Source organism: Lactuca sativa, chromosome 7, assembly GCF_002870075.4.
Source record: "Lactuca sativa cultivar Salinas chromosome 7, Lsat_Salinas_v11, whole genome shotgun sequence".
NCBI lineage: Eukaryota > Viridiplantae > Streptophyta > Magnoliopsida > Asterales > Asteraceae > Lactuca > Lactuca sativa.
In genome coordinates this window covers 131,868,881-131,891,148 of record NC_056629.2, presented here as the reverse complement: position 1 = coordinate 131,891,148, position 22,268 = coordinate 131,868,881, and the positions used below count along the sequence as shown (strand labels likewise).

General features: G+C 34.4%; 1 protein-coding gene across 1 annotated transcript; it reads right to left on the bottom strand.

The window, feature by feature from the left end:
- Positions 1 to 10,889: 10,889 nt before the first annotated feature.
- Positions 10,890 to 13,435, bottom strand: LOC111921200 (exonuclease DPD1, chloroplastic/mitochondrial). Its single transcript, XM_023916769.3, has 4 exons — positions 13,236 to 13,435; positions 12,166 to 12,767; positions 11,882 to 12,087; positions 10,890 to 11,290 (listed from the first exon to the last, which is right to left on the bottom strand). The coding sequence occupies exons 2-4, from the start codon at positions 12,714 to 12,716 to the stop codon at positions 11,067 to 11,069; spliced, it is 981 nt and encodes a 326-aa protein (XP_023772537.1). The 5' UTR covers positions 12,717 to 12,767; positions 13,236 to 13,435; the 3' UTR covers positions 10,890 to 11,066.
- Between the last annotated feature and the right edge of the window lie 8,833 nt (positions 13,436 to 22,268).

Sequence of the window (22,268 nt, the reverse complement as noted above, 5' to 3'; positions counted from 1 at the left end):
AAAATAAATTTAATAGCCAATAAACATTTGTATCCCCTTGTATGTATTTTATGATTTTTAATAGCCAACAAGCATTTGTAGTTTCTGGTTTGTTATAAAATATGTTATTGTCACACCATTTTTAAAGTACAATACTATTTTTTGTATACAAGTAGTATAGAAAAGACAAAATTTTGTGTAAAATAATTTACTTTGGTATTTTATAGAAAGTAAATAGATTATATGAAATGTTTAACTGTTTTATTGTGTGATACTCCAACACTGTTTTTTTATATATAAAAGCTTATTTAGCTTTATTTTTTATTTATTTTGTAGCTTCCTAACAAAAAGATGACATGCAATATATTTGTGAAAGCTTCATGTCACAAGTTGCATGAAGTTTTGAGTCGGTTGATTGGGCTGGTTCGAGAGATATTTTCAAGGACTAGCTTTGGTTACCTCTTGGATCTACCGGCTCAGTCCGGAGACAGACTACTTATTCATGGCTTACTACTTCACATGATGCGTCCTACCCTGAAAGTGATGCAGCTGAGCGTCTACATTTCATGTTTTCTAGACGTTCTTTATCATTTGGGCCGGAAGAGTTTTGTATTGTATCGGGACTTTACATGGGCCGTTTTCCTACTTCAAGGATCGAATTTTCAACCATGTATAATCACGGATACGGTGATAATACATTTCGGCCCAGAGTCTTCCCGTATCGCACGAACACTACGTTACTTGTGGAAGATTTAGAGCTACTTATCTTGAACCGACGGTTTAATGAGATATCGACTGACGATGTTGTCCGTGCGATTTTGCTATATATCCTCAATCAAGGCTTTTTGGGAAAAGAACCCAAAGACAAAGTCACAAAGGAATTTCTGTGGGTGGTGGAGAACCTGGATGAATGCAACATGTATTTATCAATTTAATATTATAAAAAAATACTATTTTTTATATGTTTAACTAATAGTTTTGCATATAATATAGGGAAATAGGCTCTTGCCCATTTCGGGTGACCGATATTCGTAAGCACTTCACGAGCATCAATGCTTAATCTAGAAAAATTTTGTGTAAAGCTTGACAACGTGTAGGATTTTAATGTTATCCAGAACAAACTTTCCAATGATCTCCCGGAGCCTAATCTTGTGCGTAAATAGTTTTGCACGCTGTTACAAGTGTAACCACGATAAGAATCACTGAAAACATTATCTACGCAAGAGCTAACGCCATCGTACATATTGGATATGAACGCTATTTCCCTACCCTCTCCGATACATTCTTTTAAACTCATCAGGAACCAGGTAGAATTTACCACATTATTTTCAACCGCCATACCAAACGCTATAGGGAAAGTCAGATTGTTCCCATATTTAGCAACAGCTACAAACATTGTTTTTAGGTAGTCCCCTCTAAGAGGGACGGTACCTATGTAGAGGACAGGCAAGAAACAATGCACGAATGCACGGACCTCTAATTTTTAATAATGCACACCAATTACTTTAATGTACAAACATTATCAAATGTAAAGACACAAAACGGATTTGTAAAAGAATTATACCACACATCCAATAGCCACAAAACAAGATTGGAAACGATCCATCAAATCCGTTTTGATGTGAGTGCGAGTATGCGGGTTGGTTCGCCTTAGGTTATGAAGGTAAACAGGCAAGTTGTTGAAGCTTTCTTCATGGTCAGTGTCGGAGAAACTCATTTCGAAACAGTTGTAAGAGACAATTAGCAATTACATAGTTTGTGTAAGGTTGTGCGGGTTAGGGGCTTTGCACATGTGGACACATAAATAAGTAATAGCTGCAAAGGAAAGGTCAGTAATGTATTGTCTTTTCGAACAGTATATTTGTCGTTTCAAATAGTAGCTCCGTGTAAGGTATTTGACAATCGGACTACTCTTTGACATTATATGACTACGGTTTCATAGACTTTGACTACTACTTTCTAGCCTGCATAATGTATTGTCTTTTCGAACAATATATTTGTTGTTTCAAATAGTATCTATGTGTAAGGTATCTGACAATCGGACTACTCTTTGACATTATATCACTACAGTTTCATAGACTTTGACTACTACCTTCTAGCCTGCATAATGTATTGTCTTTTCGAACAGTATATTTGTCGTTTCAAACAGTATCTCCGTGTAAGGTATCTGACAATCGGATTACTCTTTGACATTATATGACTACGGTTTCATAGACTTTGACTACTACTTTCTAGCTTGCATAATGTATTGTCTTTTCGAACAGTATATTTGTCGTTTCAAACAGTATCTACGTGTAAGGTATCTGACAATCGGACTACTCTTTGACATTATATGACAACGGTTTCATAGGCTTTGACTACTACTTTCTAGCCTGCATAATGTATTGTCTTTTCGAACAGTATATTTGTCGTTTCAAACAGTATCTACGTGTAAGGTATCTGACAATCGGACTACTCTTTGACATTATTTGACTACGGTTTCATAATGTAGTTTCAAACAGTACTTATGGGAATCCACCTAATTGTATGTTATTCTTTTTTCTCATTTAAGTACTCCTATAAAATTATAACAAACTAACAAAAACTTAAAAAAATGGCCTCCAATCAACCAACTTCTTCCAACGCAATTGCTCCATCCAATACTCCACATCCATGGACAATAAGAGAGGTAATGGTGGTAACACGTTGTTGGTTGAACATTTACGATGATGTAACCATGGTTAACCCTGATTGCTTAGAAGGTGATGAATGGACCTGCATAACAGCCATGTTTAACCTCTCGTTGGGAGAAGGAAAACACCGAACACAAGAAGATATTTTTGGTAAGTGGGTGGATTTAAAGGAAAAAATCACATGGTTTAATCGATGGTATCATCATCTTAAAAACAGGTATCGTTATCCAAACAACGACGAAGATCTTTTAGAAATGGTTAAAGATCATTACTTTTTGGAGCATGAGGGAAGTGACTTCGAGTATGAGGATGCATGGATCCTACTTAAAAATAACAAATGTTTCATGTAGAAGGATCTTTTATGTGAAATGTCTTATGTGATGTTTCGTAAGGGTGTATCTCGATTTCTATAATGTTTTATGTTTGTGTTTTATTTTTCATGGAATAAAGGAGTTAATAAGTGGAGTACTAGATTTAATTAATAATCTCGGAAGTGCTTTTTAATACAAGCAATACAAATTACAAATACGGGAATTCATTGCTTTCCTACATTAATCTAAGGACAATTCAAATCAAATGTACTATTGAAATCAAAAGTAGGGTATACGCTTTCGTTCTGTGACCCGCTCCCGGATGCAAACTCATCAGTCATTATGCCCTTTTGTGTAGATTTTTTCCTCCCCCCCAGATTCGCTCCCCGGTCCCCTACCCGTACAATCGTTCCTAGTGTGTCCAAATTGACCGCATGTAGAACATTCTTGTCGTATGGGACGCTCACCTTACGCCGGAATACGTCCAGTGTTTATTGGCCTACCCGGTTGACGTCTCTCCATTATGGGTGGCTTCACAGTCATCACACCATCGGGGATCTCCCACTTAGATGGACTTGGTAAGGGGTTCACAGATTCCTCATAAGTTTTCCTCAATGTTTCTGTAAAGTAAGCTTTTAAAGCGAATTCTGAACAATCTTCGTAACGATTCATTGTCAACACTTTTATAACATGACCACAAGGTAAGCCATCTATTTGCCACCGCCTACATGTACAAGTTCTTTGTTGGAAATCAACAATGACACTTTTGTGGTTAGAGCTTTTCACTTCAAATCTGCTATTTGAGATATGGTACACCATCCAATTATTACAAGCATTCTTATTTGCTTGTATAATCATTTCAGCCCATTGGGTGAGTGTTGTTTTAGTTTCAGCTAAAAAAATAAACATGTTTTTTCATAAAATTATTACTACACAAGTTAAGAAAAATACTCAATCAACAATGTATATAAAATATTAGTACCTGTATCATTACGTTTCTGAAAACTCCATTGTTGCATTGTTGCACGAAAATACTAAATCAACATCAATATTGACATCTTTCTTGCAAATCGTGACATTAAATTTATCGACTCCACACTATTTGATGTCATAAGAAAATACCGATTCCCAGGAAAATCTGACCCATCTTTCTGGGTTGATGTTTTGTAGGTATTCTCATACACGAATATTTACATTTTTTATTTTTTTCATCCCATTATCGAATTTTTTAATGGTATACGCTTTGCATGTCTCCCAAAATAACGTGTGCATTGTATCGCTGCTTCCATATTTTGCTGAAATGTTGAAATACAAATGGATACCACATATTCCATGATAGGCATGAGGAAATATATTTGCAATTGACGTCACTATGGATGGAGCCCTATCAGATATGATTGTAAGGTCTTCCAAGTTGCCTATACATTCACGTAGCTTTCAAAGGAACCAAGACCACGTCTCAGTACATTCACTTTTGCAAATGGCATAAGCAACAGGCATGATTTGGTTTTGACCGTCCATTGTCACTGCGAGCAACATCTTGCCTTTGAATTCACCCTTTAGGTGACCACCATGAATTATTAGGGTCGGCCTACAATATTTGATGAACGCTCGTACCTACAATTATTTTTATTGCATTAACAAATACCAATTAGGATTCATACGCTATATTTGTTATAAAAATTAACACAGCTTACCGAGCAACCCAATGCGATAAACACGAACTCAAACCGATCATTATCGTCTACTCTTATCTCAGTAACAGTTCCTGGATTGTGCTTGACCAAGTTGTGCAGATCCACTGGTAGTTTGGTGAATGAATCCTCTTTGGTACCTCTTAACGTCAACAACGCATACTGTTTTGCAGCCATGCCTGTTGGTATGAGATATTGATTGGAAATTTCGAATTGATGTCCCTAACAATTTCATTGCCCTGATAAACTCTATTATAGTCTCCGACCAATACTTCAGCGATAAAGTGGCCGAGTACCTTTTTCTTTGATTGTCGATGATTAAACTCCAAATTTGTCGCACAACATGTGTGTTGGTCAACAAATTTTGTGACTTGGAAAGCAGTAGTCGATTGGATTCCCCTTGCCCTAACCATCCATGAGCAATTTTTAACCAAACAAACAACCTCAAACCTTCCTTTGCTCGATCTGGTAGTCTTATACTGCTTACCTTGTTCCATGCATTGTCTTCCGATTGCAAGCTTGAGCAACTCTTTGTCATCAAAAATGTCTAAAACCTTAATCTCTTCACTTATATCCACCCTCTGACATGGAATGTTCACATCAGCATTTACAGGACACGAAGGCAAAGGGGGCATACCATGAAACAGTGGTATCTGAATAAATAAGCTTAGATTCGTCATCTAATTCTTCTCCGTTAGAATCACTATCTAGGTCGGATATATCCAACTTGTCACAATCCGCAAACTCGCCATATCCTTTTAGTTCACCATCATGCAAAAACGGAACTTCCTATTTTCCAAATTCATTACCAACCTTATTCACCACGGCTACTGCTTTTTTTTTTTGTCAAATGATTCATTTACACCAACATCATTAACATATGCACCAACATCATTATCACCGATATACTTATAATTCTCCGGTGTAACATACATAATCGGTTCTAGCACTACATTTACATTTTCAGCAACACTATGATATTGACTTTTACTCTGACTTTTAAAATTACCTATTGGGTTGTTGCTCCCTTTTCCGCTTGATAAATTTGTTGCAGATGTCTTTCCTCTATCATCCATTTCATTCGTCAAATGCCTTCTTCAACCACCACATACATAGACACATATTTATCTCCAACACTATTTATTACCTTTATCAGCTTTCTAATATCACGATCATCAACAATACCACAATAATAGAGTTGTTATGGATGTTGATAGGCCAAACTAACTTTTTATTCTTCGGGAAGACCCATCTTGCACTTGACCAACTGAACAAATTCGGTGAACGTTGTGTTTTCGTAAAATTCAACACCTGAATAAAACATTCTCGGATTGTATCCCGGTGGCCAAACATATGATAATTGGGAATTAACAAACTCTCATCTTCCATCCGTAATGAGCAATACAAAATACTCGTTACAACTCATTATCTTAAATTTGACAATTAAGAAGCTAGAGAGAATAAACTTTCCAAAAATATAAAATACTAAATATATATAAGATATATGTTGTAAACAATAGTCAACTCTGAAGAAAAAGTAGTCAAGTTTAACAAAAATGTAGTCAAATTTAACAACAAAGTAGTCAACTTTACCCAAAAAGTAGTTTACTCTTTTCGTCAGAGTTGACTATTGTTAAAATTAAAACAAAATAATTCAAATCAAATAATTGTTAAAATTTAAACAAAATAATTGTTAAAGTTATGGTACATATTATAAACACTCTTTTTTATATTCTATATTACAAAAAAAAATAATAAAAAAAATTTAAAAATTAAAAAATTAAAAATTAAAACCGTAGTTTTTTGGCCAAAATAGTAGATAAAACCCCCCAAAATAGTAGATAAAACTCCTCCAAAAAAAACCGTAGTTTTTTTTGCGAAAACCGTAGCCTACGGTTTGGGAAACCGTAGGTTTTAAATAACCTACGGTTTTGAATGTCAAAAATGAAAAAAAAAATTTATACAAAACGCGAAACAGTAGACGAAATGACGAAACAGTAGGCGATTTTTGAAACCTACGATTTCGTGGGCTATTTTTGGCCATTTACTAATTTTTGGCTAAAAATTGTTAATTACCCCCTTAATTTGGCTAGATTAGTAATTAACCCTAAATTTTATGTTTAGTATTAATTTAAAAATTATAATTCATAACAAAAAAATTAATTTTATTTAATAAAAAAAAAGTGAAGGAAGGGTTTCCCATCAATTTTTTGGCTTTTAGGTGAGGGAAAAGAGAATGAGGGAAATGTGGGTATGGCCCACCAAAAGTGAGGAAAGATTCTCTTCCATTTTTTCCAATCTAACAAAAATACTTAAAAACCCGCGGCAAAACACGACCGGTTACTAGTTATTATACATATATCAAGATATGGAGTTAATCACTACAAAGATCATTTATATTATTTTATTTGGATTGTCTAACTATTAAATCCATATTATCTTATAAGAGACCTTTCCAGTAATATGATTCAAAATATATAATTATTTTTATTATAATAATTTGACTTTTCTTATTTATTAACTCTCACAAATTAATATAAAACTTTTTAACTACTTGACACTCTTCTTATTTACGTTTAATATAAAAAGAATAATATATTATAAGTTTAAAAGGACATAGATTTTAATCATTTTATTAAACATCATCAATTTCAACACTTATATATATTACAACTTTTCAACTTAAACTCTTAATAGACGTCTATTATATCATAAGGTTTAACTTATAAGATTCCAGGATAAAGACAAGGTTTTATATCAATCTTTTGATTTAGTGTTAAAAGATATTCTTTCGTAGTTAATAACAAATGACTTAGATATTATTAACAAAATATATTTGTCATTATTTTAACTTTGTAAGTTCATTCCCGTGTGCAACGGATGTGTTGGACTATAGAAGAAACATTTTCACTCTAAACACAAAACTTTTTCTTCTTTTCAAATTAATACAATAAATAATTTACTTTTCTAATTTTAGTATTAACGTATTAGTATCTATAACTTTTTTTTAACAATAATAAGCACTTTATAAAAATCTTCTATATAACTATGAGCTGATTAAAGTTAACTAAAAATAATAATAAATAATGATAACATAAAAAGATAAACTACATGACGTTAGTTTAAAAACAACGACCGGTATTTTTTTTAAAGAAAATCATGATTGAAATTAAATATGATCCTATAAGTTACGTGAAAACTATTTATTACAATAATTGAAAGTAACATTAAATCTAGAATTATATTTAATTTTATTAATAAATATGATCAAATAAATAATTTTAAAATTAACTATTATAATAACTATAGGTATAAATAACCTTAAATCAAAAATTATATTTAATTTTATTAATATGTGAGTCATGAGTAAAACTCATTGAATAATGTTTTTCAAAGTTCTTGCAATTTTATATATCAACTTAGAGTTGTAATTATTACTTTTATATTTAATATCAATGACATAAATATCAACAAAGATATTTGTTAGAGTTATAACTATACAACTTCAACCGCTGCATAACACATAAGTATTCGTGTAGTAATAAAATAAGTTCACTCTAATATATGCTAGGGTACTTCCTTAACTTCATCCTTAAGTGCTCATCAACCAACCTAATTACCCTCATTAGCACATGGTGCATACGAAAGCTTAAAACATTATTTATGTGTTAATTATTGACGAATAACAACTATTTCATCATCTCAAGTTAAGATTTCCAACTTAAGGTCAATTATTTTTTGTAATTAGGGATGAGCTTTAGAACCGGACCGGTTCGGAACCGGAACCGGTTTTCCGATATTATAAGAACCGGGAACCGGACCGCCAGTTCAGGTTCCGGTCTCGGTTTTTCGGTTATTTTTCAAAATAGAACCGGTTGAAATATTATAAATGATGTGTTATCTTCCGAAGCATGTAAATGATTACATATTTAACAAAATTATAACTTTTTACATTCTAAATTGAAGTACAAACACTAAATTACATGATGAAAAAAAAAATCAAGTAATTCCGACTTCATATGAGTGAGTTATGCGCATTTTAAAAGCGGGGCAGATCTCACAGAAAATACGCAACATTGATATGTTGTCTTCCCAGGTCTATAACGGATTCAATATCTAACTAAAATATGTGTTCTTATAGTCTAAAATGAAGTACAAACACCAAATTACATGATGGAAAAAAATAAGTAATTCTGACGTCATATGAATGAGTTATGCACATTTAAAAACAGGACATACTAAAAAAAACCAAAAAAAAATGTTGAAATAGAAAAAACGCAACATCGATATTCTTTCTTTCAGGGCATGAGTCTGATTCAATATCTAAACAAAATATATGTTTGTACAGTAAAAAATGAATTACAAACTCCAGATTAAATGTTGGAAACAAATCAAGTAATTCCGACTTCATATGAGTTAGTTATTCACATTTTAAAAAACGAGAAAAATGTCAAACCGGTTCCGGTTTTTAGAACCTGGACCGGTTTTCATAAAAATGGAGAACCGGTAACCGGACCTTATTACCAATTCCGGTTCCGGTTCCTGTTCGGTTCAGGTTCTGGCGGTTCTAATGATCATCCCTACATGTAATCATTTCTTTAAGTTACATTTTTCAAAGTTGGATCCCTAATTTTCTCTCAATATGGGTAGGTTCTTGCTTAGGATGCTTGTATGTACAATTTCGATATAGTATCACCCCTTTAATTAAGTTTCCAAATCCACCCATTAATTTCAAACTATAGCTTCTTCATTTATCGACCTATGAGGCATGCCAATTCTAATAATTCCATCCTTTAAGAATACATAGTGGTTAATATCTTTTTATTGAAAAATTTATTTTCCTTACATAATACATATAGATACCCAATCCACCTCTATTTCGCAAGTACACACCTTCATTAAGTTTTCTAATGGTTAAAATCAATCGGTTTACAAACTGTAAGTATGTGGAGAATGCATTCGTAACAATAACAACATTGGCACATACATATAAAAGCAACATATTATGGTTTCTTTTTAAATATGATTAAAATTTAATGTTTTTTTTCTTCTAAAAAAATGGCTATATTTATAGTTTTGTTTTAATCTTATTTTACTATTTACTATATTTTTATTGTATTTTGCTGTCTGACAGAGAGTATTATCTTACTATAATCTTATTCTATATTTTCTCTGATAGTTGATATTATTGACTTATAATTTTATTGTATTCTATTTATTTGACAGAACGTATTATCTTACTTTAATTTTATTATATTCTCTTTGTTTGATTAGGATACACTATTTCTAAAAATAAATATTTTTGTAATCTTCAGTTACATGAAATCTATTGTTCTTTATGTAACTTTGTGATAGAGGCCATCCTTTGTCTAACATATGTTTTTTTTTTCTAAAAGTAATTGTTTTTGTAACTTTTGTATTATTATTGTTGTTATTTATATATTTTAATTATATAGTAAGATAATACATTCAGTTAAACAGAAAGAATATTATAAGATTACGATAAAAAAAACACTTTCATAGAGAAAATACATTGAGATTATAGTAAGACAAGACCATCTGGCAGACACGTAGAATATAATAATTTTATAGTAAGTTAGTTTTGATTCGTATTATCTAAAACAAACAAAAAGAATACAATAATATTACATAAAAATAATAAAATAAAAATTAAATTAAATTAAAAAAAAAAAAAAAAAACATCTTTAGATATAAAAACATTGTATTTTTGAACATAGACCCAAGGTTATTTAACTTTCAATATCCATTACATCATATAGCAGGTTTTATAGTTACCCATCTTTAGCCAACCTTTTTTTACAAAGCTTTCCCAAGTTTTGTTTTTCTGCTACAAATGTATTCACCTTCTTTTACAAATGTTTCCCAATCGTTTTACAAAAGTGGTTTTTATATACAATTTTGTTTTTTTCATCAAAAAAAAATATTTACCTTTTAATTTAGAAATACGTATATTAAAAAACACAAATTTGTACAAAAAAGTTAGGACAAATTTGTGAATAAAAAGTCCAAATTCATAACAAAAATAAAACCGTAGGACAGTTTTGTAAAAAAGTTGGCTAAAAATGGTTAACCTATGAAACCTACTATAAGCAACAACAATAGATACAAATTTGAAAGTTAACGACTAAATATGAGTACATGGTGAAAGACAAATTTAAAAGTTAATGACTACTATAAGCATAACAAGATCTTAGCTTTTCAGTTCTCAAGTCTTAACAAGAAGCTAGTAACAATAAAAATATGAGATATAGTGTTCAAAAGACCAAAAGGTGAATAAATTATGACCAAATCTGTTTCTAATTGTTAAATAAACAGAATCCCAGTTACAACATTACTATAAAAATCTATGACAACTGACAACAAAACTACTACAACATGGTCTTTAATCTTCATCTTGAATTCTTCTTCTTTTTCGAATTATTGCTCAATTCAGAAGCTGTGAATGCATAATTTTCAAGAAGACCAGAAACCGTAAGTTTCAAGTCACAAGTCATCCTCTGTAAAACCAACGCCAACACATTCACATCTGCCATGGCTCTGTGAGCTTTCCCAATAACCGGGATTCCATAATACTCCCTAAGTGCTTGAAGTGATTTTGAAGAAAGCTTTGATCCTGCCAAATGTCATTATATAAGATTAAACACCAATCAAATATATCATTTGCTACCTTTTTTACATATACAGAACAAGTTGCTCTGTGTTTGACGTGCATTGGACGGTGTCTGATGTCTGATGTGAATGAGACAAAAATTGATTTTTTTTTGTCCCACACAACAAGGTGGGACAGAGACGCGCTCTTGTTCTCTTGTTTGTGTAAAAGACGTAAATGCCCTCCTCATTCTCATCGTCAAAAATAGCCCCTTAAAAGCTTATCCAGTTCGGTTGTGTCTAGTCCTGTCCCTACGGGACAGAACTAAACAACGTGTAACCGGACTGGACAAGCTTTCTAGGGCTATTTTTGACAATGAGAATGAGGAGGGCATTTACGTCTTTTACACAAACAAGAGAACAAGAGCACGGCTCTGTCCCACCTTGTTATGTGGGCCAAAAAAAAATCAAATTTTGTCTCGTTCACATCAGACACTGTCCAATGCACGCCAAACACAGTGCAACTTGTTCTGTCACATCAGTCCCAATCTCAGTCCAATGCACACCAAACACGGTAGGGCCAAAAAAAAATAGAGTCAGACAGACAAAGACAGACCTTCAACTTTCATGATTTCACGAGCAAGAGTCATTGTATCCGCGAACTCCCAATCTGGTGGGATTTCAAAAGAACAACGGTTGAATTCACTGATTAAAAAAGGGACATCAAATGCCTTCCCATTATGAGCAATAAATAATGTTTGACCACCGGGTTTCTGACGGCTTTCCACATAATCTATCAAAATGGGTATCAAATCTTTCATCCTGAAAAACACAAGTTTATGTCTATAAGATTCTTTAACATAAAATTAAACTAATTATATAAAAATTCAAGAATGGTACCTTGGGATACCGGGTCTATTGACCATATAGGTTGAAATCCCATGGATATGTGGATTTGTAACAATTTTATCAGGATTTACGAGTGTCTCAAATGTACTATTTACTCCACCACTAAGATCCTGCAATGCAATCTCAATGATGCGTTCATTCTCTCTGCTAAAACCAGTTGTCTCAATATCAAACACAAAAATGGTAACCAGCTTTGATAGATCTTTGTTCTCTGAGATCTTTTGTTCAAGATGAATGCTTTTAGATTCATTGATTTTTATTTTAGTTGTATTCAAATTGGTGTGTGTAAAACTTGTTACATCGGTTATTTGTTGGCCAATATTGGTTGTTTTTCTGCTTAAGATGTTCTTCGCAATTCCTTCTGTGTTTGTTGATAATGATTTTTGGGTCCATCTTCTACTATTAGTATTCCCCCCTTGAAGACCATAAATATTGGATCTTTTTTTGTTGAAATTATGAATCTTTTCCCACCAAGAACCAGAAAAGGTATGAATTTGGCATTTAGGAAGTTGAAAGTGTGAAAAGCACACTGCTGCTCTCATCTGAATTTAGGAACTAAAACACAGATTATCGGAAGAATCACTTGGTTTTATCTGCAAAAAAATAAAGCAACACCGAAAGGATATTTAGACCATGATTAAATCGTTCACAAAGTTCTAAAGATTCATGTAAATGAAGATTATAAGTTAACATCGATGTACAAAGCCTACTGATTACCATTTGGAGGGTAGAACAGTTATTACAGAGAATTCCAGTTTTGAAGTTCATTGATGCTTTTGTAACGCAGCATAAATTTTAGAGAGCCAAAAATTGAAAATAAAACTTATTTCAACGAAAATAATAACAACCTTAAGTGGACAATCCCCAATATACTCTAATCTTAAGGAAATGATAAAAAAAAAAGGTACGATAATCTCAAGATGCACAAAACCAAGGGCAATTGAACCGGCGATGAGCCGATGATTCCAAATTCCAAAACGCATTCATGTCATCAAAGTGAGAGCAAATTGACAAAAAAATAATCGGATTTGTAAATAAAAAATGGGGGAAGAGCATGATACCTGGCAAAGGAGATTGCAAATGCAAAACCGCATTGATTTCAAAATTTCAAAAGCAATTAGGTTGTGGACGTATAAATAGAACGTGGATATGGAGATGAAATTGGGTGGTTTGGGGGTGGATTACGACGTGAGAGAAGAATTCGGGGAGGAGGAATGGAGCAGAAGAAACCGTGAAGACATAGAGAAGAATGGAGTGTGAAACTGTTAAAGCTCAAAAAAATATCAAAGACAAAAAAAAAAAAGGCCCAAGAATTTCGGATCTTTGGCCCAGATCCACTTATTTCGGGCTGATGTATCCGATATCTAAATATAATAAAACATAACCTTCCTTAGAAAAAATAATATATATATATATATATATATATATATATATATATATATATATATATATATATATATATATATATATATATATATATATGGAAAATGGAATATGCATTACAGCTTCACCTAAGCTTAGGTACTAAACCTCTTGAAAATACATTGTTTTACTATATAAAGATTACGATTAATGGATTCACGGTTAATACTTCAAGATGTAAATTCAAGATCGACACAATAGGGTTTAGGGTTTAGGGTTTAGATTTAGGGTTTAAGTTTAGGGTTTAGTAATGTTCACTTGGGTGAAGTAATAAACGATAATTGAGGAAAGAAAACAGAGATGGTAAAACAATAATGAAAAAAAGAAATGTTATGGAGGATGATATATTTACCAAATGAAACCAAACCGGGCATATTTAGCATGTTAAAACGACATATTTTAGAGGTTTAGTACCTAAGCTTAGGTGGGGTTGTAATGTATATTCCCTATCCCATATATATATATATATATATATATATATATATATATATATATATATATATATATATATATATATATATATAGATTATCCCAACCGTTGTTGATCTTGTCTCTTGTACAACACTGCAAAACAATAAGAACCATACAAAAAAGTACTTGCAACATTAAATGCATTAGACACAAAATACTTCAACACTAAGATGTACCTCGGACATATCTTCATTTCATAATAGCTTCACTTCTGACATGATCTTGACTTAGTACATATGCTACCTCAAATTGCATAAGAATCATTTTTCTTGTATCAACATTTTTCATTAAGTCATACTACCCAATTGTATTCAAACCAACCATAATTATTCAATTTGTTGTCTTAACTCATTAAGACATAACTCAATTCATCATTTAACTACCATGTTACCAATATAGACAGCATACTTTCAATTATCACCATAAACACATGACATAATTGCATGTCTTAATTCATTAAGCCAAAGTTAATTATTCTCCATGAATATGTTATCCATAACATCTCATTAATTCAATTACCAATTTAATTCCATCTAATTCAACATTTCACTAATTAGGGTTCTTTATCATACTTTATTCAATTCAAACATATTCCATGAATTCTGTACTTTCTAGACATATAATCACGAGTTCAAGCATTACAACTAGTTAATAACATCCCACTTGCATCAATTTTACAATAATCTCATTATCCAAGATCTAATGAATTATAGGGTTTATGTTCATCATCTACAATCAAGAATTCAACCATGAATTTCATATCAAGAGCTTGTAATTATGATGTATATTACTCAAATCATCTTAATATACATTAATTCTTAACATTTACGTCATTATTCCACACTAGGGTTGTTGACCCTCTACACAATTTCATCACTTTTACATGAAATTAGCAAGCAACAAGAGTGATTACCTCAATTTAGATGCAAAGAGGATCATTTTATTTTAACATATAGTTTTGGATCGTTTATGATTAGGGTTCGTGGGATGCAACCTGGGCATGAGGAAGCTTCGGGGTTGCGACGAGTTGCTAGGAGCGTAGGGCATCTCGTCACCTTTCCGTGGATATGTGGTTCATTGGAAACGGAGTTATATCGAGGAAGCTATGGAAGTTTGAAGTTTTGGCAGGATGAGTCCCTATATTGAGAAAGGTGGCAACTGAGTACGTTGGGCGTACGTGTGTGTACGCTTACCGTACTCATGTGTGTGACTTTTAAGCGTAGCCACCTAGTACGTTGGGCGTACCAGAGGGTACCGTTGGATAAGGTGTCTAAGTCCATAACTATATTTGGTATGTACTTGACCCGACCCGACATGGACCATTTGGGTTGCATGGCATCATGCATTTGGATAGACTAAATGAGAGAAATAACACTTGTGGTTTATTAATATATTATAAGTTCTAATATTTTAATAGTATTATTTAATTAGTATTGATCAAGAATTAATTTGAAATTAATTAAGTGATCAAAAGATAACTAATTAAATATATGGGTTGATTATGTAAATCATCCATAACTTGTATAGTGGGCTAAAGGCTCCATGGATTATCAAGTTGGGTTAGACCCATAGGATGCTCGATAGGAGTTACAAATCCATGGGTCATGGAAATGAAGAGTCATGTCACATTAGGGTTTACATAGTGTAACCCTAGATGTGACACACTATATAAGGAACATGATACTCACCAAAATAGGCTACACTAAGAACAAGAGAGGGCAAGCCGATATATACAAGTGTATACATACTCTAAAGTTATTCCAAAGCATTTGGTGTTGTGTGAAGCATTTGAGGCATCACACTTGGGGTGCTAGGCTCTCAAGGTTTTCAAGGAATCAAATCAACTACAAGGTATGTAATCTATCCATCTTTTAGATTAAAAGTTCCCCATGTATGCTAGATAGGATTATGAACCTTGGAAATCATATTTTGCATGTATTTTAGACAAACATAGATCCAACGTTTTCTAGGGTTGCATATACACTTAGGAGTGTTAAAATGCTCAAAACCCATCAGTGGTATCAGAGCCGAGGCTTGTTTGTTAATACTTGATGCAAAATAGTAAAAAAAAATCGAATTTTTGAGTTGTCTGCACAGGGGACTTGACGAGTCCATGGGGGGACTCGACAAGTCCAAGTGAAAATGCATCCAACTCGGCAAGTCAGTTTGTGCACTCGACAAGTTGGCCAGGCAGAGTGTAGAATTTCGATTTTTGTTGCTGGAAATGGACTAGAAACATTACCCTAAACTATTTTGGTGTTGTAAAACTTGTTTTAGATGGTGTAAAGGTTGTTCTAATCCATTTACAATGGCTAATATCAAAATTACATGATTATATGTGTTCATATGTTCTTGAAATTTTGATATGGATATTCATGTTCTTATGAGTTCTTGATAGATCATAGGAATTACTTGTTTAAATGCTTAATTCATGATCTTTATGTGTTTTAATAGAGTCCATAACTTGTCCTCAAGTTATGGATGACCAAAAGTCTCTTTGTGTTAAAACCATTAAAAAAACACATAAGTTACAACAATGAAGAGTCTTCATTTTAATAACTCATAAGTTATGAATTGAAGAGTTTTGTTAAGTTACAAAATTTTCCCTCAGGTTTTGGAACATGTAAAGTCATCTAATAAACTTTAGTTCCAACCCCTAGATTTTTAAAAGTTAAAAATCAACCCTTATACTTTATAATATTATAAGTTAATAATATATATATATATATATATATATATATATATATATATATATATATGTGTGTGTGTGTGTGTGTGTGTGTATAAGAGCAAGTCGTCTTACCATTAGTAGGCCTCATTCACGAAGTCGGTCTATAAAGACGGTATAAGGTTGCTGCCTATAAAATGGCAGCTTAATGGGTGTCTACTCTCACCCACCGCTTCCTTGATCGGTGGAGGGTCGTTAGCCGAACGGGTAGGACAAGGACTTATAAATTCTCATTAAAATTATGATGAATATTATAAAGTAACTACATGTTTTATTAAATTCCCAATATTAGTTACTTTAGGAAAAATGTGAATAAGGTGCTAATCTATGAAATTACACTTTACACTTTGATTAAGTCGTTAGTGGAGCGTGTGTGGTTAACCGGCACACTAACCTGGACTTAACAAGGTAGGTAAAGGGTGACTTAAAGTTTATTATAGGTCGGTGGAGCACGTGTTGTTAACCGGCACATCGATTGAGTGATAAACTTTAAGGGTACCAAGTGATTTGCATGGTTACTTCACACCTCGTTTTGTGATCCTTGGTATCCCAGTCACAAAACCTGGAGGGCACACTCGAGATTGAAACATGCCTTTGAAAAGTCATTGAATCTCAAAAGAATCTAGGAATTTCTAAGAACCAATTAAAACCTAATAATTTATATTTCGGTTTTTGGTGGAAATTGGTGAATCGTCATTCACCTACCTTTCAAATATGTTATAGCTTATATTACGACATACTTCTTCTAAGTTATGATATATTGTGATTGGATCCTAGCCTTAATATTACATTTGGGTGTTTTATTAAGGATTATCTTTATATCTAAACTAAACTTGTTCTCTTCTTTTCAGATGTCTTCCAACAACACTGCTTCTGGCTCAAACCCTACTAGATCCTTTTCCCTCATGAACCTATGTGGGAGGGTCATCTTCGATGGTTCCAACTTTATGGATTGGATCCGGAACATCAGGATGGTGACTCGTTACGAGGACAAGGAATATGTCCTCGATAAGGAGCTAAAGGAGATCGATGAGTCCACTGCTACTCCCCAAGAGATCGCTGACTTCCGACCTCATGAAAGAGATGCCACCAAAGTGGCATGCATCACGATGGCCACCATGACAACTGAACTCCAGAAGTCCTATGAGGACTACTACCCTTTTGAGATGCACCAAGATATGATGGAAAGATACCATCAGAGTGCTCGTCAAGAGCAGTATGAAATTATCTCCTCCATGATAACAACCAGGATAAAGGACAGAGAATCCGTCACGAGCCACATGCAGAAAATGCAAAGGTATGTGGATCGTTTGCTAAAGCTTAATGTGAAATTCCCCGAGGAGCTTGCAATAGATATCACTTTGCACTCCTTACCCTTGTGTTATGATTAATTCCACATGACATACCACATGAATAAGGCAAAAGTCACACTCAACAAACTTCAGGGACTCCTAAAGACCGCAGAAACAAGTCTTAAAGGTAAGTCGGTTGTTAACACTTCTACTCCCACTCCAAACTCAGCCCCTGTCTTGGCAATCGGGAAAGGTAGAGGGAAGAATAGGAAGAGCTCTTCGAAGGGTACTAAGGGTAAGAACCTTGATGGCTCTTCTTCATGTGGAACCAAGAAAGGTTTCGTCACTCCTTCTTCTGACCCAAAAGAGGCTGAATGCTTCTATTGTCATGAAAAGTCACATTGGAAGCGGAACTGCCCAAAGTACTAGCAAGATGTGAAGGATGGGAAAGTCAAACCCAACCATGCAAGTATTTACACTATTCTATCTAATAACTCATCCTATTCTAACTCTTGGGTTCTTGATACCGGTTGTGGTATTCATATATGTTCTGATTTGTAGGGACTAAGAAGAAATGAGAATGTGGAGCATGAAAAGATAAACTTGATCATGGGGAATAGGAAAGCTTCACCGGTCACCAAGATTGGAGTTTATTCTTTGTTTCTAAGTAATGGGTTTACTTTAGATTTGAATAAATGTTGTTATTCGCCAGAAATGGCAAGAAATATTATTTCCTTTCATGCTTTGTACAAATAAGGGTTTACCTTTGCTTTTGATAATAAAAATGGTGGAATAAATGCTTTCTTTAATAATGTTCTTTATTTTAAAGCATTACCTTGTGATGGTGTATATGAACTGTATCTGTTATAGATAATCTAGGAAATAATGTGTTGTGTATTGATTCTTTGAGTAATGATAACTTGGATAAATCATCATTATGGCATTGTCGTCTTGGATATGTGAGCAAGAAACGCATAGGCCAACTCCAAAAGGATGGAGTCTTGGAGTCATTTGACCTAAATTCAGATGATAGTTGTGAATCATGCTTACTTCGAAAAATGAAAAAGTCACCCTTCACTGGTTCTTATGCTAGGGGTGAAGGTTTGTTGGATCTGGTACACACGGATGTGTGTGGACCCTTCAAATCTGCCACAAGGGATGCTAATCGTTATTATTTGACTTTTACTGATGATTATAGTAGATATGGATATGTCTATTTAATCAAGCATAAGTCAGAGACTTTTGAAAGGCTTAAAGAGTTTAAACAGGAAGTCGAGAATCATTTAGGCAGGAACATTAAGATGCTTCGATCCGATCGTGGTGGTGAGTAACTTAGTACAAAGTTCCTCGACTATCTTAAGGAATGTGGGATTATCTCACAATTAACACCACCCAGGACACCACAGTTGAATGGTGTGGCTGAGAGGCGTAATCGAACCTTGTTGGATATGGTTCGTTCCATGATGAGTCGAGCTTCGTTACCAATCTTGTTTTGGGGGTATGCCTAAGAGATTGTCGCCCATATCCTTAATTTGGTCCCTACAAAGAAAGTTGCCAAAACTCCTCATGAGATGTGGACTGGTAAAGTTCCCAAACTAGACCACATCAAGATTTGGGGTTGCGAGGCTTTCGTGAGACGCGAGACGCATGATAAGATCGAACCTCGAAGTGAGAGGTGTATTTCCATCGGCTACCCACAGAAATCCTTTGGTTACCTCTTCTACAGACCTAGTGACAATATGGTCTTTGTAGCAAGGAGGGGTGTCATTCGAGAGAGAGAGAGAGAGAGAGAGAGAGAGAGAGTTCATAAGCCAAGGAAACAGTGGGAGGCAAATTGACCTTGAAGAAATTCAAGAGTCAAGTGGTGAAGGAACTTCAAACCCTAGCACTCAACCCGAGGAGGAAACTCTTGTTGAGCCAATTGGCAAGTATCTACCTCTGAGGCGTTCCACAAGGGTTAGGAATGCACCTGAGCATTATTACGGTTTCCATATTACTGCGGAAGGTGAGAAACTTATCAGTGATGAGACATTGGTAAGTCTGGATGAACCTAACAGTTACACGGAAGCCATGACAGGCCCCGAGTCTGCCAATTGGAAAGAGGCAATGGACAACGAGATACAATCCATGTATGAAAATCAAGTTTGGAACTTGGTTGACAATGTACTAGGTCGTAAGACAGTTGGGTGCAACTGGATCTTCAAGAAGAAGACCGACATGGATGGTAATGTACACACATATAAGTCATGACTGGTTGCAAAGGGTTTTTCTCAAACTCCAGGAGTTGATTATGATGAGACCTTTTCACCAGTAGCAAAGATTAAGTCCATTAGGGTTCTGTTAGCCATCGCTGCATTTCATGATTATGAAATATGACAAATGGATGTCAAAACTGCCTTCCTTAATGGAAGTTTGGCTGAGGATGTTTACATGAGTCACCCAGAGGAATATTTGCTTTGATGAGAGAGTCAAAGAATTTGGCTTTTCGAGGAGTCAAGATGAATCTTGTGTCTACGTCAAGGCTAGTGGGAGTATAGTCAGCTTTTTGGTACTGTATGTGGATGACATACTACTCATAGGAAATGACATCCCAACCTTGCAGCAAGTGAAGTCCTGGCTTGGGAAGTGCTTCTATATGAAAGATCTAGGAGAAGCTGCCTATATTATGGGGATAAGGATTCTGAGAGACTGGAGTAAAAGACTAATTGGACTTAGTCATAGTACCTACTTGGATAAGGTGCTGAAGAGGTTCAGCATGCAGGACTCCAAGAAAGGAGAGTTACCCATCCAGAGTAACGCCAGACTGAGTAAAACTCAGAGCCCGAGAACTGAGGCTGAGATAGTAGAAATGAGTCGAATACCTTATGCTTCTGCAGTAGATTCGATCATGTATGTTATGACCTGCACTTGACCTGATGTAGATTTTGCTTTGAGCATGGTTAGAAGATATCAGGGGAACCCTGGCAAGGCACACTGGACTGCGGTAAAGAATATCCTCAAGTGCCTACGGAGGACTAAGGATTGGGTCCTTACCCTCGGTGGGAGTGATGACTTGAGAGTTGTAGGGTATAGTGATGCTAGCTTTCAGACTGATAGGGATAATTTCCGCTCTCAGTCAGTCTGGGTCTTTACCTTAAACGGAGGAGCAATTACTTGGAAGAGTTCCAAGCAAGAGACAGTGGCTGATTCAAACTGCGAATCAGAGTATATAGCAACAAGCGAGGCAGCAAAGGAGGCGATATGGATGAAGAACTTCATTGGAGACCTTGGAGTTGTACCAGCTATAAAGGAGCCAATGGAAATTTTCTGTGATAGTGAAAGTGCAGTTGCCTTAGCCAAAGAACCAAGGGATCATGGGAGATCCAGACACATCGACAGAAAATACCATTTCATCAGACATTGAATAGAAGAAGGACTCCTCGTGGAAAAGAGGGTATCATCGGATGAGAACCCATCAGATCCCCTCACGAAGGGACTGAGTCGGGCTAAGTATCTCCAGCATGCTCGGAGCATAGGGCTGAAGGATGATATTAGTTTTAGTAGTTAGATAATTTTTGAAATTTGTAAAGTGTAACTGATATTTGATGATGAGTAAAAGTTGGGTTTATTTATGAGTAAAGTGTTGTTATCTTTTGTCAATTGTTTACTATATTTCTTTTGCATGTTTTGACTTCCAAAATAATTATGTTTGGTATATCATATTATTCGAATCTCCACCGTCGGTCATATGTTGGAAGTAGGTATGAACCAAGACTGTGATGAGATGGTTGCAAATGTGTAAGTTGTTGGACATGGCTACAACACTCATGAGTGCTCATAAGTTCTGAGCATTGGATTCAACCCACGCTCACTGGTATCACTTCATGAAATTTATCTCGAGTGATCGTGAGACAGTAATATCATATAAGTCTTCAAACCTAGAGATATGACTTATTTCCTATGAGTTGGTTATGCATTGATCGTACGAAACCGCATTGGTAACTCGATGTTATAAAACGTACTTTTGTGTGTGATTCAACAAGTAGTAGAATAAGCATATGAGTCAAAGTTTATATGTTCCTTATTGGATTAGAAGCGATATCTGGGCCCCTCGATGATTTTGTTTTGACCTTTGTACCGGGCCCGGTCAGAACCGAATTGATGTGTTCAATTTAATTCTATATCAAACAAATTAGAAATCG